Below are 21,463 nucleotides of genomic sequence, written 5' to 3' on the forward strand. Positions count from 1 at the left end.
ATTTTCAAATGGTAGGAGGCGCAATAGATAGATAGATAGGTAGATGTACTTTATTGATCCCAAATTGGGAAATTATTCTGTTACAGCAGCAGATTATCCAAGCAATGCACAGGAACAGTACATAAAATGTACATGTCAACACTAAAATATTGGAATACACTATAAATATACATAACTACTACAACTAGCATAAAACAATCTAAATTATAAACCTAGAATTACCCACTATGTACATTAGCATTTTTGTACTTACTATTAAGTATGTAGTTGTTTAACTAAGTAAGCTATGAAATCACTTGTGTACACTGTTACCATGGCTTTGAGGGAGAGAGAGCACATTCAATAAACACCCCAGGCAACGTAAGAGATTGAAAGTGTTTCACATAAACTTATGTAGCAGCCACAGCGCTTAGGTAGAAGTTGTTCACGTTTAAGAGATTTGTCTCCTTCAGCTGGTTAAAGCTCATTCCTACTCATACTAGTCATGTGGTTGAGATGAGCTTTTCTTAATTACCCTCAGTAGCTCTCCACTTCACATGGAATACATGCAACTTCTCACTGTCATTCACAGACTATGATTGTCCATGTTTTATCTTCTTTTATGTAAGCTTTTTGCCCCCTGTTTAAGTTACATACATATCCATTTTTAATGTAATTAAATCACAAGTGAACGCTCATTGAAAAATAATTGACATGCCAAAAACAACATTTTACAAGATTCAATTTGAACACATCATGATAACGTTATTATTTACTGTTCCTCAATACTCATTATTACTGACTAGAGCGCATGAATTGAATTGTGGAATACTTTTCTTTTGTTGTTGCCATTTTTCAGATTAATAGTAAAAAAAAAACATCCATAGAAACGTCTCAAAACCCTTCTGCAGCAGAGTGTGTGTGTCTCTCTCTAAGCTCAGTGTGTTCTTAACATCATATTTCTTCCAAAACATATGCTGCTTCCGTTTTGCAGGGAGCAACAAATCTGTTTACCACCTGGGAAGGCAGGTTAGACTTCAACAGTTGCTCCAACAGTTGCTGGACTCCAAGTTGTTTAAAGTAATACAGTCAGTGGCAATTCATAATAATGTACTATTCAAAACACATGACAGTGGTTCTCTTATTGGTAAAATAGTCTAGTTACAATCTACAAGCACACTAATTATACCAAACGGTAAAAAAAAAAAATGCTTAGTTGCCCGTCATGGAGCAGGACTAGACCCTGTAAGCTAATCAGAAATCAGTGTTACTGTTTGATCCTTAGGCTTTATGTCAGTGTAACACATGATACATGAGTGATGTCGAGCATTATTACTGCAATGACAGATTTGATTGATGCTGCCGAACGACGTACACACAATATGTATATCCTTCAAGAGTGAGACGTTCAGTTTGAGCCTAAAGCTCAAAAACCTGTTCCTTTGCTTTGCTGGCCCCGAGACAGGAATGAGTACAGATCTGGTCTAATAACCTCATGCATTATTTAGCGCTCTCTCAATACTACTGTGCATTTAGTGTAATGGCCTGTCAGGGCTGAATGCAATCACAGAGGACTGGCTTCACTGATCAGTTGATGATATGGTAAGGTAAATGGGTGTTTTCCCTGTTGGTTCGCAGTGAGTGATGAGTGTGAATGCCCCCTGGGATTAGTTTGCCTACATGCAGTAGAACAGATTTTTATGTTTTGCTAAGGGCTGTGCCATTTATACTAGTCACTATTGTGTAACATTACAATGATGTCAATAACGATTTTGTAGCTACAGTATGTCACTACACTAGTTATATATTTAAACCAGCTGTAGATGCTGCACTTTTTCTGTTGGGTCATAGATGTACTCTGTATGTTGATGATGTGTCACCTCTCCAAATGTCAGCAGGCCTCCAGAAGGTCGTTTTTTTTTTTTTTTTAAAGTGAGAATGACCACTAGACTTTTTTTTTTTTTCCCCGGAGGACATCTCACATTACCTGACCATGATTTCTGTGTTTATGGGCCAACTCATATGACTGTTTACACCACAAAATACCAAAGTAATCATGTTTTAACACACACATGCCCGTCAAAATGACTGTTTGTTTCATGAAAAATGACTTGATTTGTTCAAAGATATATTGTCCCAGAAATAATTGCGATAAACATTTTTTTTTTATTATCATTTTATGACACCGATATAATTATAATTTACTAGAATGATAATGAAAGTCACCCTTTCAAAGAGCAATGGACTTTTAATTCCTAAGAAGATTTGGACATTAAAATTAGAAAGAAAATTTAGAAATATTGTAAATAAATAAAACAAATTAAATAAAACCACACAACCAAAACAATAAATAAAATGGACTCTTGTTAACAAAAATGCGCAATGTCTTCGCAATGCCCAAGCCTGTGCTGCCAATGCTGTTTTTTCTGGCGTCATACTGACTTAAATGTTGGTGACATTCTTATGTTAACAAACACTCGTGTAAACGGGTAATATCAATATTCTTGCCGACAAAAATAATCGAGGTCATGTCCACATATCATACGATAAGGTAATAACGATACAATTTTCAAGGTCATGTCCATATATCATCTTGGACAAATTGGTAATCATGTCATCGAGTGAGTGACTGACCTTACATAGAAGTTGTGTTTTCCCATGAAATTAGTTTTTAAGACAGAACCATGACACTTCTACTCAGGAAGTTTGGTAAACAATTGCAGAAAACAGTATTTTTATGGGACTTTTTGGAAATATCCTGTTTGTTTTTGGTGCTTTCTTTCATACAAACTCTGCTCACAACTGGAGTGCGAGTGTTTGAAAATGTAAAACCTGAGTCTATTCATATCACATCACCAGGATGGCAAGTGTTATTGCATTGTAAACAGTCTGTAGGCCTTATCTTGATGTGTCCATGGATAAACCTTTTGTAACGCTGTCATGAAGACAGATTTGTGTAATATGATTGGTGATTGATTACTGCAGCCCTTCATAACCTGGTATGTCCCTCTGAAGGACCTTTGATGCAACATGTGTACCTTACCTTACCTTTGCACAGGGGGGTTGTGTGCGATGGTGGGTGGGAGAAAGAAACCTTTATATTATCTCTGCTTCGTGCCGCCCTGGAGTAGCTTTCGGTGTTATTTATTTAGATATATACGACGTCTAGCATCCCAATGGGAAAAATTACCTAAGTAAAGATTATCATTGTGAATATATCCTTCCACCGCCTACTGTAGTCCTTGCCGTCGGCTTCTTGAAGCTACATTTCCTGGCACCCAGAAACTATCTAATAAGAATACACACTTCGACGGCTGGCTAAACGAGACTGGCGTTTTTCTTTTTGTCGAGCCTGTCCGACCTAGCAACAGTAACTAAGGGGGCAGGACTTAGGATTGGTCAAGTGGGGAAAACAGGAGAGTTTAGGACACTCCCTTGCCTATTCTGTCACTGCAGGCTAGTTGGATATCGTAACAAAACTGTGTTGTGCAGAGTGACAGTAAATGTTCCACTGAGAGCAAATAAAATGACAATGTAGATTTAAGTCACTACATGTGTTTTCTTCTTTTTCTGTACAATTTGAGAACTCACCTCTCTGCTTTGAGTTTTCTTTACATCAGCTGGCCATAGCTCACTGTTTCAGGGGCTCAGTGATGAGAATTAATAGTCTGAAGGGATTCCCCATTAACTTATGAGTTTCTCTGTTGTCCGTTGTTTATTGGGAGTTCAGTTCAACTTGTCTGCTGAATTCCCTCCACAAATATTTGCTGTCAGTTTCTGGTCCTTCCAGTCGTGTGCATGTTTACTGTCTCACTGTACCGTGACGAGTCGTTGTATCAGATGTTCTTGGTTGAAACATGTGGTGCTGAGATACAAGACATCAACATACTGTAGAGGCTTGACTCACTGCTGTCCATGACGCCTGCAGCAGGGAGGAATTGAAAAGATCCTCTGTTTCCTTTCTACTTTTGACCTTTGGTTTAAAAAATAAGGACATATCCTGTTAATAGAATTGGCCATGGACTGAATTTGGTTTAAAGGCATACTGTTCATATGTTCACAGTCATGAATACGAATACAGTTGTTGCATTTATAGGAGTATGTGAGACTTTTAGCAGGATCACTGGTTTTTAATTAGACATGAGTGATGGAGTGATCTGTCAAAACATTTTAAATTATTCAGCTGGGCCCGTACTTCATTGGCTGTTGATTTGTGAGTTTGTTGAGGTTTGTATCGGATTAGTAACCCTCCCCTCCCGTCCCTTGGCCCTCCTTCCATCATTTGCTCCGCTTTCACTCTGCAGCGGAAGCAAAGAAGAGAATAAGAAAGGAGCTTTGTGAAAAGGACAGTGATTGTTTGTTTATGAGGATGCTAGCCTTGCGGTGACATGACTTTTTCCCCTCCCTCTCACATGGCCGTTAAGTGAAATAAATACTCAAAGCACTATGTAATCAAATGTAACACAGATCCAGCTTTTTGGAGTTTTTTCCACTTGATTCATACGGCTCCAGTTCCTCGCCCCTGGACAAAAACACTGGAGTTGAGTTCACCTCAAAAGGGGGGAGACTGAGAACTTCAATGTGTCCTGAAGGAAGGGACAAGGGCTGCAACTAACAATTATTCTCATTGTTGATTGTCGATTATTTTCTCGATTAGTTGTTTGTTCTATAAAATGTCAGAAAATGGTAAAAAGAAAAAAAGTCAATCGGTGTTCCCCAAAGCCCAAGATGACGTCCTCAAATGTCTTGTTTTCTGTCATAGAGGAGTAGAGCAGGCAGAAAATATTCCCATTTAAGAAGCTGAAATTTGATAATTTTCACCAAGTAACACACGTCTCTTTTCACTTGTCTTCATGTCAACCATGTCCCTTCTAGAGCTGCAACAATTAATCGATTAGTTGTCAACTATTAAATTAATTTTGATAATTAATTAGTTTATCAGTTTGAGTATTTTTCTAAGAAATAAAAAGTGGAGTTTTTATAGTAACTTGAAACATTATCACTTATTTATTATCACTATTTTAAATGACTTATATTATTTTGTTGTCATATGTCTTGCGAACTGCAGCACTGAACAGATTATAATTTAAGAAAATATTCTTAAATTAAAATTAATTAATTGAATTAAAAAGGCCCTGATCAGACAGGGCATGTTTTACAGTTTACTGCATTGTTTTATTTTATATGTTGCTAGCAAGTAGAGATGTTCCGATACCATTTTTTACTTTCCAATACCTGAACATGCAGTATTGTCCGATGCTGAGTACCGATCCAATACCAGCGCGATCAAAAATATATAGTTATTATTATTTAACAGCTTGTTGGGTTTTTGGTGAAATATTGCCAAATGGCTGACATTTTCCGTGCTCTTACTTCTGTTAACATTACACTCTCCACTAGCGCTTCACTGTTGTTGTTTGCTATCGTCACATGACAAACTACCTGCAATCAGTTCTTCTTCGCTGCTCTAAAACAGTAATTGCCAGTGGCAGCGATGATGCATCAAGGACGACCGCACAGGGAAGGCTACTGTTTTAGAGCGAAGAAGAAGAATGGATTTCCGGTTAAACAAGTTGATTTTGTTTCTAAAAGTCATTGGATCAGATCAGTGTATAGACTGGCGTACTCGCCGATACCGAATTTTGGGCGGTATCGGACGCATTTCCATGGTAACTAGGGTTGGTAAAGTCATAAAGCAAAATCCAGCAAAAAAATCACCACAATGAGAAAAAATGCTAATGACGTCGGGCGCTTTTCCACTCTGAGTTGATTTTTTTTTAACTCGAAACGTTCAGGATGCTCCTGTAAAAGTGGGACATAACACAGAGCGGATAAATGCAAGGTGCTCAGCAATGCAAAAGCAGCTTGCGAAACGCTTCAATCTCATTAAAAACAATTACAAAAAGCCGCTCCAGACTGCTAAACGCGCTCTGTCGGATCGAGGCCTAATTCATGTTCTTCCTCTTTTTTTCTTATTAAGTTATTGAACAAGTGAACAGTTTGTATAACCAGGAGTTTGTCTTTTTTTCCCCCATTTCCCCCATTTCTCATATTTGTCTTTCTCCATTTGCCCTCTCTTCGTTTAGTGATGGAGTCCACAGTTGTGAGTACGTCCACTCTGGCCCCCGATGAGTTCGATAGGAACGTGCCGCGCATCTGCGGCGTGTGCGGTGACAAAGCCACCGGCTTCCACTTCAACGCCATGACCTGTGAGGGCTGCAAGGGTTTTTTCAGGTACACAAATGCTCATGCGAGGTCACCGTTCCGCTGTAAAGCGGACACAAATTGACATATTGGATGTACACGCAGTACAGCACAACTGCTCATATCACCCTGATGAAAACAAAGAGATGCATATCGACTAACAAGTTATTGACACATGTACACATTAGCATATAAACACGGGTCTGAACTTGCATATATAATGTCCACCCACACACGCACACACACATTAAATGTAATTACCACCCACAGTTACATAAGAACACACACAAAACCACCGACAACATCGAGTTCACACTAATGCCCGGCAGCAGGTAGAGAATACAGATGAGCTCAGTCCTATAGTTAACGCCTTGGCTGCTGCCTGCTCATTGATACAAACACACATGAGTTTCCAATTTAACTCAAGACAAAGCTAGAGCAAGTCATGATTGTGTGAGCTTGTGTGTGTTTGATGTATCCGCCCGTTTACGCCTGTTCCTCCCGTTGATGTTTAAAGGGAGAGGATGAAAAAGAAGGATGTTTAATAATCGCCTTCCTCGTCTCGCAGCTGGCCCTTGTTTGAACCCTCACCAAGCATGCTTATCTGTGTGCTGTTTTGCTCACATCTGTTTATATACGATCATACATGCTGTTCGTCACTGACTAAATCACTATGCTTTGCGTCACTGTTTGGCAAGGCTCATCTTTTACCCCTGGATTCCTTGGCACTCATCCATATTTGTGCCGTTTCGCTCAGTCCCAGGCTTGAAGTGCAAAAATATTTATTCAGTTCTACTCATGATTATTATTTGTGCACACCGCTGTCGAAGGCGCCACGGTGCTATATTTGTTAAATTCCAATTCTTTGCGCTCATATCATAATTACAAACATGTTCAGGCACACACATATAGAGCTTTAACTGACTTCTTAACAGCTTCAGTGAATTCTTTGAAATTTTACTTTGTGTGTTCATAAACTGATACGTGTGTGTGTGTATTTTAATAGACTGTAAAATGTATACAATTTATTTAGGCGCAGTATGAAGCGTAAGGCCGCCTTCACGTGTCCCTTTAACGGCAGTTGCACCATCACCAAGGACAACAGGCGCCACTGCCAGGCATGCCGGCTCAAGCGCTGTGTGGACATTGGCATGATGAAAGAGTGTAAGTATGACAGGTGACCCACATGTCTTCAGGGCAATACGCCAACGTTACACCGTGTGATTTACTGCATGCAATTAAGTAGGGAGTAACCCTCTTGTGTTAAAGGCATGGTGCTTATAATTAGGGCAACAACTAAGGATTATTTTCATTGTTGGCTAATTATTTTCTCTATTAATTGATTAGTTGTTTGTTTTTTTCTTCCATAACATGTCTTCTTTCAGACTACTTGAAGGAAATTATCCAAAATACACAATTAAGTGTTTATTTTACTACACTTTGTCTACATTTGTGTCTGTGGATTTCTCAGAAATTCACCAAAAGTTAGCATTAGATAATGTCTCCTTTGTATATTTAAACATAAAATTTAAGAAAACTTGTAAAACTTGAAACGTTCGTGGTGATATCTATTATTTTTTTTAACCCTATTCACCTGTAGTGTCTTGCAAAACATATGGAATTTTATCTTCAATGGCCGTTTCCTCAAAATATTTTTTTCTCTCTCATAATCTAAGCCAGAAATCTCCACTTCAGTAGCACTTACATACACCAGACTTTCCAGTTTCATCCTTATCTATATTCTACATGTTGTTTTGTCCACAACCCAAATATATTCAGTTTACTGTCATAGAGGAATAAAGAAACCAGAAGATATTCACATTTAAGAAGCTGGAATCAGAATTCTTTTTACTTTTTTTCCCTAAGAAATTACTCAAACTGATTAATCGATAATCAAAATAGTTGGTAATTTCATTTAATAGCTGAAAACTAATTGATTCATTATTGCAGCTCTACTTATAATGATTATATTAATTAGTATTAAGGTAGTTTTTGTTGGACACTGTTGAATGTGGATCAAAATGATGTCCTGGACTCATCCAAGACCACCCTAATAAGACATTAATATAACCTGCTGTATATAAATTACATTAAATCTATTTTTCTTGTTTCTGTTTGTGGATAGATAGTAAAATTTACACAACTGCTGTTTGCAGTTTTGGGGGCCTACTGTCCCTCTTGTGTATATTATGTAATATTTGGACTGGGGTCAAGCATCTCTGGGTCTTTGCCCCCATTAGAGTGTTGACATGTTCTATTTGAACTGGAGGAGCCTCCCCACATTGTATAGTGTGAGTATACTCCATCTGAAGTTTAAACACCTGCTGTTATGTACAATCTAGCGAGGCCTCTTCTTTCCAAACAGTCTTGTTTATTTTCATGATCTGTAAATAGCAGGTACTTTTTTTTTTCTTGTTTTCTCCTGATATATCCGGATATTGTCCCCAGGCCTCCTTTTAAGCAAAGGCCTCTCACATCCAGCTCAACATTACTTTCCCTTTGAGTGTTTCTGGGAATACCACAAGGGTGGTGGCACCGACACTGCGATTTACTGTACGCGGAGAGGAGCCAGTGGCATTGCTGTTGCAAAAACGGCAGCATGTTGTTGAGATCCAGCTCTCTCTCTCTCTGTCTCTGTCTGTCTCTCTCCCTCTCTGTCTCTGTGAGCTAATTCAGTGGTTAGAACAACAAGGAGCGAACAGAACAAAGACAAAGCATTCACTTGTTCATTGCAGCAGGGGTCTCCATATGGACCCGTCCCCTCCCATTCTCTTCCTCCAGAGAATAACAACCCCACAACACCACATTGACATAGCTGTCATCACAATGTAAAACATAGGCGCATACTGAAAAGAAAAAAAAACTGTATTGTAAGGTAGGGCTGGGCGATATGGCTTATAAAGAATATCTTGATATTTTTAGTATCTAATATATATTAAGTTTGCAGGCAGTAGTTTTTAAAATGATCATTCATTTTATTTGTTATTTCATATTTATTCATTTTGTTTTATTACTTTATTATTTACAGACTGACTTGCTTTTATTTTGAAGCCAGTTCTTACACGCTCTTACCGTAATGCCTACTATATACAGTACACATACCGCAAAACAACGTAGGGGCTAGTTTGACCGTCTTTTTCAAAGAGGACGCTGGCATCTTCCATCAGCGTTTCTGACCTCCAGATGTATGAACTCACTTTGGCGCTTCACTTCTCTCGCGCTCTCTGGGCTCTTTTCCTGTTTTCTGGCTGTGTCTAGAAGGCAACTTGCAAAATCTAATCTGAGATCTACAAAAACTTGCCAAAACAATCGCGATACTCGCTGCCTGACGACCTATCCTAACCTTAACCATTCGAGGTCAGTGCCTAATTTTAACCATTCAAGGTCAATGCCTAAATGTAACCATTTCAAGGTCAATGCCTTACCTTAACCATTCAAGGTCAATGACAAACCTTAACCATTCGAGGTCAGTGCCTAATTTGAACCCTTCAGGGTCAATGCCTAACCTTAACCATTCAAGGTCAGTGCCTAACCTTAACCATCTCGTGAGAGTTTCCCCAATTTGCTGTTTCCCTTCTACACACGACCCTATTTCCTGCCTCCCTACAGATCCAAAAACACACGCCCCATACGCACATCCTCGCTCATACGCCACAAACACTCGCCCAGGAGAGTGTGTCTGTGTGAGAGGGAGAGAGCCGCAGGAGAAACGAAACGCCAAAGCGAGCCTCATGCCACCGGCTTAAAAAGATAACCTGACCGTTAATATTTGTACTCGATGTTGCCGATATAGTAATTTACCACATCCCATGCAGAAACAAGCCGCAATACATCGAGTGTATCCAATATATATCAGCCACCCCTATTCTAAAGTTTAGTTTTCCTGTGTGTGTGTGTGTGTATATAATCGTAACACTGTCCCTCTTTGTGTCTTTATACTTGCCCCCCCCCCCCCCCCCCCACAGTCATCCTGACAGACGAGGAAGTGCAGAGGAAGAAGGACCTGATTCAACGCAGGAAGGATGATGAAGCACAGCGCGAAGCGGAGAAGGAGGCGCGGCGGCCCCGGCTCAGTGACGAACAGAGTCAGGTCATCGCCACGCTGGTGGAGGCGCACCACAAAACATATGATGACTCCTACTCTGACTTCTGCCGCTTCAGGGTTTGTGTCTTTTAATACAGTTATACTCATCATCATCTTATCAACATTTTGCAGTCAGATTTATTTCAATTCACAAAAATGCATACACCAGATATTGTTCTGATAGTGTTAAGATTGACGAACTGTTCCAGCTCTGTTAGATTGACAGTTTTTCACTTCCACAGGGATCTTAACATTACCTGCATTAACTGCATACTCACAGAATTTCAGTGTTTGTTTATTTGCTTCCTCACATCAGAATTTCTTTCTGCTTCAGCTTTACTCCACTGCCTGTCAACAACAGTCATGTCTTGTATTGTTTACACACAAATATCACACTCGGCGGTCCATTTCTCCTACAAAACTCTCGTGTTGAATCTCCATCAAACACCTCTGTCCGTTTAGACATTTAACCTTAGTGCAGCCATACTCAAGTCCAGCAATTCAATCCCATTTTTTTTAGCAGATAGTCAACAAAACTGCACATTCTATATTTTTGAATGAGAATCTGAATTATGTATACAAATTGGTCGGCTCGCACTGGTCTGGTCAATTTTGAGATTTTGGGCTATTTTGCTTCCATAACATGTCTACTTTCAGACTAGTGGAAAGAAAACATCCAAAATACACATTTAGGTGTTTATTTTACTACTTTGTCTATTTGTGTCTGTAGAGTTCTCCTAAATTCACCAAAAGTCAGCATTAGATAATGCCTCATTTGTATATTTAAACTGACATTTAAAAAAACTTGTAATACAAAAAAATATTGTCTTAATGTAAGTAATAAACTGCGGAAGTTTCATGATGATATCTATTAGTTAACATGTTTTTCCCTGCACCTGTTGTGTCTTCAAAATGTATGGATTTTTACAACACATATCTTTAAAGGCCATTTTCTCAAAAGAAAAATGATTGTACTGTCTGAATGTTTTTATGGAGGGGTTTGTTCATATATCATTCATAGCCTGATTTATAGAACAGTTTATACTGAAAAGTATGGCGAAAATTCATTTTTTATGGCTTTATGGAGTGATGAAAAGAGATCCCAAAAACATTTAACTCTAATATGTCAACAAAATGAAACAAAGATGTTGAACATGGCTTTATCCAATTTTCAGAAGTCTGTGCAAATTAGCACATATTTGATAAGATAATGCCTCATTTGCATATTTAATCATACATTTTCAGAAAACTTGTAATAAATGTAAGTGATCAACTGGGGAAGTTTCATGGTGATATGATATTATTTAGTTAATAAGGTTCATTTTCTTGTACTGCATCGATATATAATGATCCAAAATTTGGTGACTAGACTTGTTTAAAAATCCTCTGCTGTCTTTTATATTATATAAAAATCCTCTGCTGTATTTCTACGTGCCCTTTTCTAGCCTCCTGTGCGCGAGGGCCCAGTGACGCGTAGCGCCAGCAGAGCTGCCTCTCTCCACTCTCTGTCAGATGCCTCCTCTGACTCCTTCAGTCACTCTCCAGGTAAGAGACACACACTATTGAGATTTCACTCACAGTCAAGTGAAAACAGTGACTGTCTAGGTTAGGGGTCGGCAACCTTTTTGATATGAAGTGCCATTTTTTCAATTTTCTTCTTAATCAGTTAGTGGGGCAGCTAAGCTGAAATATTCATATAATATTAAAAGCAACACATTTGGCACAGATGTAGGTTTATATGTTATGAAAAGATATAATTTTTTATATAGGCGCTTAATATTCCAAAATGTTGCACGTGTTCAAGCCGATTAGATCAGATGTCACAAGATCACAGACATGTTTTTGACCTCTTTATTTTGTAAGGGTGCTTTTTTAAAAGCCTTTAACCTGAGAAAAATGTGAGAACCAAATAAAAGGAACATGGTCATGGCTGTTAAAACAATTTATATAGTTGTATAAATATATATAAAAAAGGTTGGCCGGTTTACGGCATGATCCAAGAACTGAGGAGGAGGTTGTCATTCTATCATGAAGGCAAGGGGGTGTAGTGTGACCCTAAAGTGACCATGCTCATTTTATTTGGTTTTCGTGTTTTTCTCAGGTTAAAGGCTTTTAAAAGCACCCTTAAAAAGTAATAAAAACATGTCGGTGATCTTCTGACATCTGATCTAATCTGCTTGAACACACCTTGGATATCGTAAAGAGTCATAAAATCAGTTTTCTGCAACATTTTGGAATATTTGGTGGCCATTTTGAAAAATGGCTGCAAATTTGCAGCTCCACGATATCTATATCTTTTCATAACATATAAACCTACGTATGTGCCAAATGTGTTGCTTTTATTGCAAAATGCACAATTGTTATGCTTAACTGACCCCCTTAGTGTGCCATATTAACATAAAGGTAAACATTAAGTTTAATTAAGACACTACATCAAAATTTAAATCCCCAAAAGATCTGTATTTTATTCCAACCATATAGGCAACGTGCATATTAACATTTAAAAAAAAAGAATCTCCAGTAATAAGGACATTATAGTTATATTTGAGAACTCTATACAAGAAGGCTGCCTTCCTTATGATAACATCCACATCTGAGTTGAAATCATGAACCCTACCGACCTTCCACCAATCTTGTTCATCAGCAATAAACTTATCAAATTCTGCGAAGAAGGCAGCAAGTACTAACCAATCAGAGGAAGAGTAGGGCAAAGGGAAAAAAATCAATTAAACTACCGTAAATAACAGGCTGCGAAAGTGTTGATTCGGCATGAGGATAAGAGGGCACTTCAATATTTCCAAAAAAACTCTCTTGCACACTTACTGCTAGTGTGCACTTAAGCTACCTAAGGTTGCCTACCCCTGGTTTAGGGTTACAATGAAACTAGTATGTCCTGCACACTCACCCTTTTGTAGGAATCCTCTAGAAATAAATCTTATATTAATACAAGGAAGAATAAGATGTGTCATCTCACTGAAATTATGATGTATTACAGAAAAATGACTGAAATTTCAATAGGAAGTGAAACTATCGTACACAATTGAAATATTATCGAAAGAGTTAATACTGGACTTGAGGCGCTTCAGCCGTTTGCATGTTGGCGTGTATAATCTGTCACGCTGCTTTACTGAGAAATCAGTGGAAATTCTGTGAATGGCCTGCCCCCCCCAGACACCTGACTCCCACTAGTAAACATCAGTTCATTAATGCATCCGTCACTAATGGAGCAAACACAGCGAGGGACACGGTCCCGTGGCCCACCGCCAACACTCAGCGGAAACCAATGACTCAAAACAACCCCAGCAGCAAGCTCTGCATGCTTCACATGTTGTCGTAGCTGTCATCTAAGCTTTCATCTCACTCCTACTGACCTGACACTCGTGTATTTTCAGATGATCCTTTCCATCAACAAGCCCCCTCTGTTTCGTGATTTCTCTCGGTCCTCTCAGCACAGACTGCGTCTATTCATGAAGGAATAGTGTGACATTGTCATGGATTTCTACTTTTTCTCCTCTTTTCCCCTCTTGCCTCCTCTCTGCTCTGCTCCGCTGTCTTCATCTCAATCACTGCAGAGTCGGTAGACACCAAAATGAACTTCAACAACCTGCTGATGATGTACCACGAGCAGGGCAGCAGCCCCGACTCCAGCGAGGAGGAGGCCTCCAGCTTCTCCATGCTGCCCCACCTGGCTGACCTGGTCTCCTACAGCATCCAGAAGGTCATTGGCTTTGCCAAGATGATCCCTGGGTTCAGGTATGTGAGAGTGTGTGTGTGTGTGTGTGTGTGGAGAGCATGGCTGCGGTTAAAAGGTCTTTTTTTGCTTAGGAAGGTTCCTAACTGAGTGAAATGACCCAGAAGTATCTATGTGGCAGCCATGATAAAAGCTGTTTAAACTCTCTAAATGCTAAGGAAAGGTGCTTCAATGCTTCCTTTATTTTCTCCTTTAGCGTAGGATACACTGGACCATACTTTACAAATTTAAAGCGACGCACCATTCGGCCATTCATGAAAACAAACAACATGCCCATCTTGCATTCATGTTATGTTGTTGACAGTAACAACCATTTCGTTTCACTTAATTCATAGCTATTTATTTTGAACATTTAACAAATAAGTAAAAAAAAAAAAAAAAAAAAAATAAAATTAGTCTTTTTTTTTTTTATTAAATCAACTGTCCGTAATGAATAAAACTCGTTAGTTTTGTCAACATAAATAAAGTGATGATGTCTTGACTGATTCGCCAAAAGAATGCAGATACATATTTTTTTTTTGTAACAACACAATTAATTTAATATAATAGTGTTGGAGCCGAAATAGTTTTTTACTGTGGTTAAATAAATCTAATTTATAATGTTGTTAGATTGCTGCTTAAACGCTCAACCCACAGATGCATCAAGCAGGAGAGCAAATAGGTTTTTGACCGCAGTGAAAATGTTGTTTTTGAAAGGCTAAATGCCAACAAATATGGATTGAGGTGGAATATTTTGTTAGATTTTGCTACTAAGAAGGAAAAATATATATTTTTATATAGTTGTATTCATAGACTTTTGTGTAAATTATCCAGTAAGTGTGTTATTATGATTTTGGTTATACATGAGCAAATCAAATTTTGACAACCTCAGAGCAGACAAATCCTGGTACACCCCCTGGGATCTTTGGCGCCCACCCAAGGGGGGGCCCAGTCCCCAGGTTGGGAACCACTGGCCTAACAAACTGTCAATAAACAAATAATCAACTTGGATAAATATTACATGTCCGAAAAGAAGTAGAAGTATTCACTTAAACTGTATGTCCAACCACTTCTCCATGACTCAAACATTTACTCATATATCATATAAACTTGTGTGACTGGCAGCCTATAGTCTTTTTTTATTTCAATTCCAACCTTGGTAATGAAGTAATATTTTTCACCGGGTTGTCCATGTTTAAGATAATCCTTTATTATATATGTTGATGGTAAAGTGTGAGAGCTGCAGGAAGGAAGGATCTGCGGTATCTCTCTTTCACACACTGTGGGTGAAGCAGCCTGTCATGGAAAGCTGTTTACAGCCTGCATGAATCCACATGGTAAGAACACACGCGGCGAAGATGCGCTTTTTGTCGTCCATCTTCGGAACATTGCAGTTTCACCACAGCAGACCTGTTTCAATAACATCCGCTGCCGTCATGTCATAATTACGGAGCCTAGTGAAGTGCAGTCGAATCTCTGAGCACCACGGTTGTCTTTTCCTGAGTCCTTATGGATTCTCTATCACATCTTTCCTTGACCTCATGACGTTTTCTATCGAGGTCAAGGAAAAGTGGTTAGGAAAAGACATTCAATGTCATGTTTTGACTTTTTGACTGCAGCCCATGTTCCATCTGTCTGTCAGAGTTTTTACTCTGTCACTCTGAATTAGTTGTTAACAACTGATGTTAGCCAGAAGAAAACATGCCTTATCTAGAGAATTTGACTCCAAGGCTGTCAAAAAAGATTCTTTCCATATTCACAATCACCAATATATGATGGCAAGAAAACATGTTAGTTAGCAGAAATAATTACTTAAAGCTTGAGTAGGCAGATTGGCGCAAATATGATTTAATAAAAAAACCAGTTTTTATAAAGTAGTAGTGCATGAAACAGGTAATCGACAAATCATGTGCCTCTGTGTCCTCCGATGCTCCTAATGGCATCCTCAAGATTTCACAGACCGGAGGAAAACAACCAATCAGAACCGAGCTGGAGCCTGCCGTCTCTGAGCCGGCTGTCAATCACTCGCAAACTCCAATCAAACGGTCAAACTAGGCAACGCTGATCAAATATGAATCAGTATATTCTGTTACTGTAATGCCTATTTCTCGTATAAAATGTTTTCAGAAACATATTTTAGTGTACTGTTCAGCTGTAAAATTGTTGAATGAAGAGCCAATAGGAACGCTCTCTCTCTGAAATGACCTGTGATTGGCCAAAGTCTCCCGTCACAGGCTAGATTTTTTAAAGTCTGAAAACAGAGCCATGAGGAGGTGCAGAGGTCTAGTTATCTCTCAGAACACTTGAATTACAATATGCTGAAAGGTTATTATGAAATTTTTGCCCGATGATGTCACAAATATTCTGCCTACTGCCGCTTTAATAATAATGGCATGTTGCCAACCATACCACTGTGACATATGGCTAGAGGAGAGGGTACATCCTTCCTGAGCTTCTCTGTATTTCAGTATTTACAGAGGACTTTCTGTGGATTTTCTTTGTTGGTTTTCTGTTTGCATATAGAATAGACCGGCTCAAGTAAACAAATGTCGATGTCTGGCAAAATAAAACCTTCTCCTAAACAAAGATGTACGGACAGAGTTTTTCAAACTCATGTATTTTTTATTTACATGTCTCCCGAGTGACTTTTTACCTAAATGTGCGTCGAAGACTTTGTCCACCTACTTGTTTTTCTGCCTGATTAGTTGATAATGTGCCACAGCGATGGCCGTGGTCTAAAGGCCATAGATTACTGATAGACTGTATATTACAGATAGCTAACACATTGTGGAAAATCTTTAATCTTGTTGTTCCTTCACTGGACGAGGTTATACATTTGCCACAGTCATGTCGTTAGTGTGAAGTTCAGTCCTTTAAGTATGTTAGTGGGTGATTGTCTGACCTGTTTAGAGGAAGACACTCTTCTAGTGCTCAGCAGTCGCCTGTCTGTCTTGCATGTACACCCTCAGGTCTTCTATCTGATGATCACATGATGAACATTGTTTTAAGAGCATGTGAGAGGCCTATTTACAGGAAAAACTATCTTTTGTTTAATAGTTTGAATGGCCCAAGGTTGATTCTTATTCTTAAGAGATATGATATCTTAACCTTGACTAACCTTGAAAATAGAACAGAGTAAACAGAATAGAATGATATAACCGTGGAAGACACGAGCCAGCACATTCTTTGTGACTGTAAAAGCAAAATAACAATGGCCTGCCAAGACCTTTTTTTTCTCCTTGTTTCTTCCACACATGGCAACTGCTGCCTTTCAGCGTGTTTGTCTCTCAGTGTGTTGACAAACGCTCAGTGTCTCTAGGGGGTCACCCCTAAGTCGAGGCTAAAAACGAGTCGGGGCCTGTATTTCCTGGAAGTTATCGTTCCCACCGGCAGCGAGTGATGGACGTGGTCGGATTACCTCTGGAATGTTTGTCCACTTATGATCTGCTCCCTAAGCCCTGAAAAACACCCCAGACCTCCCCTGAAGACTCGCAGGTTTCAGCTCATGTCTCCTGCTACTTCAGTAGTTTCATTTTCTAAACATTTCATAACATTACCAGATGCAAGTTTTCACCGTGACAGTGATGACGCATAAAACAGCATCAGCTTGATTTATCAAGTGACCTTTCCGTGCACAGGGACCCATCACAGCAGGAGGAAGTAAACAGAAATAAATATTTTGGATGTTTCTTTCATGTATCTGATAAACCCTGACGACTGACCTTGGACCCAGTAAACCATTGATAAGCAAAATTCCATTGAAATGAATTAAACAACAACTTATGAACTAGGGCTGTCACCATATCAGATTATCACTACACGATTATTGTGGCCAAAAGAAAACGATAGTATCATGGTATCTTGAAAAAATTTGGACCAAAAAAGAAATGCCTCCATTCAAATTTATCTTTAGCTTTGTTTACTGTGTGTTTTGACTCTTTTTTGGCAAAGGAATTGTACCCAAAATACGAGTGTAGGGAGGTGGAGAGAGAGTCTGCAAACATAACTCTACAAAAGCGTGATTTAAGAGGTGCTGTATTATTTATACAATATTATCATTACGGCTTTCAATCGATTGAAATATTTAATTGCGATTAATCGCATGATTGTCCGTAGTAAATCGCAAATTAATCATACATTTTTTAATCCGTTCAAAATGTACCTTAAAGAGAGATTTGTCAAGTATTTAATACTCTTATCAACATCGGAGTGGGCAAATATGCTTGCTTTATGCAAATGTATGTATATATTTAATATTGGAATGAACAAAACAATGACAAATATTGTCCTGAAACCCTCACAGGTACTGCATTTAGAATAAATAAATATGTTCAAATCATAACATGGCAAACTCAAGCCCAACAGGCAACAATAGCTGTCAGTGTGTCAGTGTGCTGACTTGACTATGACTTGCCCCAAACTGCATGTGATTATCATAAAGTGGGCATGTCTATAAACGGGAGACTCGTGGGTACCCATAGAACCCATTTTCATTCACATATCTTGAGGTCAGAGGTCAAGGGACCCCTTTGTAAATGACCATGACATTTCCTCGCCAAGATTTAGTGCATATTTGGAGCATTATTTAACCTCCTTCTTGACAAGCTAGTATGACATGGTTGATACCAATGGATTCCTTATTTCTAGTTTAATATAATGCCAGTATCTTCACTCTAGCTTTAAAACCGACCTGCTACAACCCCCGAAAGATCGATTGCATTATTATCGCATTATTTTTGACAGCCCCTAATTATCACATGTGTATTATTAACATGATATCAATATTTCATTTTTAAATATCCCGGTTTTCATCAATACCGGTATATTGCGACACCCCTATTATGAACTGACATATTCCAGACATAAACATGCAGAATGGGCAAGGAGTGTTTATCTGCTGCTGTACCACTTTCCTGTCTAATTAAACACGACCAGCACTACAGGATTCAGATCATTTGAGGACTATTTGTTTAATAATTTATTATTTGTGGTTTGCCAACTTAGTAAGTGATATCTTTCCCTGCAGGGAGCTGACTGCAGAGGACCAGATTGCCCTGCTCAAGTCCAGCGCCATCGAGGTGATCATGCTGCGCTCAAATCAGAGCTTCAACCTGGAAGACATGTCCTGGAGTTGTGGTGGGCCCGACTTTAAATACCAGATCAGCGATGTCACCAAAGGTCGGTGTAAACTCTGCCACGTGTACAGTCTGACTGCTGTGAACACAAGCTAGTGTTTAGGACCATGCTCGTCAACTCATTTTGCTCTGCTGATAGCTGAAGAAAAGACGCACATGTTACACATTAACACTGCTATTCAGAGCTTGAAGGAAGGAGACCGGCCTTAAGATAGGGTGGGAGTAAAGAAGAGGTTACTGGCAGTTGCCTGTGTACACAGGCACATAGGAAACGGATGCTAATGCACGTTTTTTTTTCCTGCAAAACCAGTCTTACATATCCGCAGAGGCCCCTGTGGGTACGGCTTTCATTTGCCTTTCAAACAAGACCCCTCTCTCTAGGATCAACCAAAGAATGTCTCTCCTGACCTGCTCACCACACAAAACATCCACTGTCTGGGCCAGCAGAAGCAGCTCTTCTTAAAATATCACTGAATAGTTGACATGAACATGACTGGAACGCTGATGTGTTTTTCTCATGCAGTAATCAATAGTATACTAGTATAAAAGTTAAACTCTCTTCCACCAGGGATTTCAAATTAATTCTAGCCCATGTTTCACAGTTGCAGTTCATTAGTAAGATTTTTATGTAACATGGCAGTCATGGTTACTGCTGTAACCTTCAAAAAGTCCAATACAATATCTTAGTTTCTATACTGATCAAAGTGATACTTTTCAATTATTCATTTTGTTTAGTAAAACAGTTTTTCCAGAAAAACTTTTTAAAACTCAACTTTTAAAAAACTAAATCTTTAAAATGTGTCAATCTTTAAAGGGTAACTTTGGTATTTTTCAACTTGGATCCTATTTTCCATGTTTTTGTGTCTTAAGTGACTAATGAGGACAACATTTTTAAATTGGTCCAAAATTGAGGGAGAACGCTGTAACCATCAGCGTCGTTTTTGCTTGTTTTGCCACTGACAGGCTCAGATTGTTATTATAAGTGTTTGACAACATTATGGAAATGACCCTACAGAGAAATAAAACGTAAGCTTCATTCGTTCTGTTTGTTATTGTATCTAAGTCCCGTTGTGAAATCTGAATATCAGGCAACAACAGTTCCCACTCTTTACAGCATTCCTCCTCTGTGGGCGTAGGGTCACAGCTATCGACTGTATATGAAGATGGACGACGTGTCTCCACTTCCTCCTACTGTACAAAAGTGAAGCCAAAATATCCCGGACACGGGAGCTGCAATCGAATTCAATGACCTCATTCACATTGTCAAAATCATCTAAATCTTCAACCCTGACATTGAAAATATTTTAGATAACAGTAAGCTACGCTTTCTGTACTCCAACACAACACACTCTGCCCAGCAGTCTTCAGGCACACGTCACCTCGCGGGATTTCAGAACAAGACTTTTCCTTGAACAAGACTCTCTCCATGATGTCAGACACTTATAATAACAATCTGAGCCTGTCATCGGCAAAAACAAGCACTTTTAGTGGACGTACATTGACAGTGCTCAGAAACTGTTGTCCCTATTAGTCAGTTAAACACAAAAACATGGGAAAATAGGGTCCAGGTTGAAAAAGACCAAAGTTACCCTTTAATATTATCTTAACACAAACGGTTGTAGAAGAAAAAGAAGAATAATTCATTAGAGTTAATTTATTAATTACAAAGATTAATTCATCTGAAAAAAGCATTTGGTGCTAACATATTCACTGCCACAGGCACAATTTAGTCAGTGCTCAGAAAAGCATTGAGGTTCAATACACAGCACCAGCCATTAAAAAGAGGGAATGGAGGGACAGTCGGGATAATCAATGAAAACTTTTGATCAGTATTTCTGCTTCTCATTTCTGCATCTACATAAAAAAACAAAACCCCTAAGAAATGGCATATACAGCGATTCAAATTCGCTGATTAAAAGAAATTCTCAGCTGGTAGTTCTTAGTGAAAACAAACCTGTAGAATGATCAGCATGCAAGAAAAAAAAAATCCTCACCAGAGATGATTCCAACAGACAAAATGAAATATTAATGAGTTAGCGTGATGGGGACATTCCCTAGAGGGACCTTCCTTCTATGATGGCGTATGAAGCTGATTCTATGTGCTGCACAGACATTAATGATGTGTTGCGTCCTCTGCAGCGGGCCACACTCTGGAGCTGCTCGAGCCGCTGGTGAAGTTCCAGGTGGGCTTGAAGAAGCTCAACCTGCAGGAGGAGGAACACGTGATGCTGATGGCCATCTGCTTGCTTTCTCCAGGTACCACGGGTCTGACTGTGTGGAGGAGGGAACATGTAGAGGGGTCATGATGAATTGTTTATGAGTGATCTTGTT

The 21,463-nt window shown here is 39.0% G+C and overlaps 1 protein-coding gene across 1 annotated transcript in view; it reads left to right on the forward strand.

Moving 5' to 3' along the window:
* The window catches only part of LOC141764680 (vitamin D3 receptor B), a 39,369-nt gene that overhangs the window by 8,990 nt on the left and 8,916 nt on the right, over positions 1-21,463 (forward strand). The window contains exons 3-9 of the mRNA XM_074630069.1: positions 6,066-6,213; positions 7,217-7,347; positions 10,149-10,345; positions 11,713-11,812; positions 13,840-14,020; positions 19,024-19,175; positions 21,272-21,388. Of these exons, the coding sequence (XP_074486170.1) occupies positions 6,068-6,213; positions 7,217-7,347; positions 10,149-10,345; positions 11,713-11,812; positions 13,840-14,020; positions 19,024-19,175; positions 21,272-21,388 (1,024 nt within the window). The 5' untranslated portion in view covers positions 6,066-6,067. The remainder of the gene's footprint in view (positions 1-6,065; positions 6,214-7,216; positions 7,348-10,148; positions 10,346-11,712; positions 11,813-13,839; positions 14,021-19,023; positions 19,176-21,271; positions 21,389-21,463) is intronic.

Source organism: Sebastes fasciatus, chromosome 1, assembly GCF_043250625.1.
Source record: "Sebastes fasciatus isolate fSebFas1 chromosome 1, fSebFas1.pri, whole genome shotgun sequence".
Lineage (NCBI taxonomy): Eukaryota > Metazoa > Chordata > Actinopteri > Perciformes > Sebastidae > Sebastes > Sebastes fasciatus.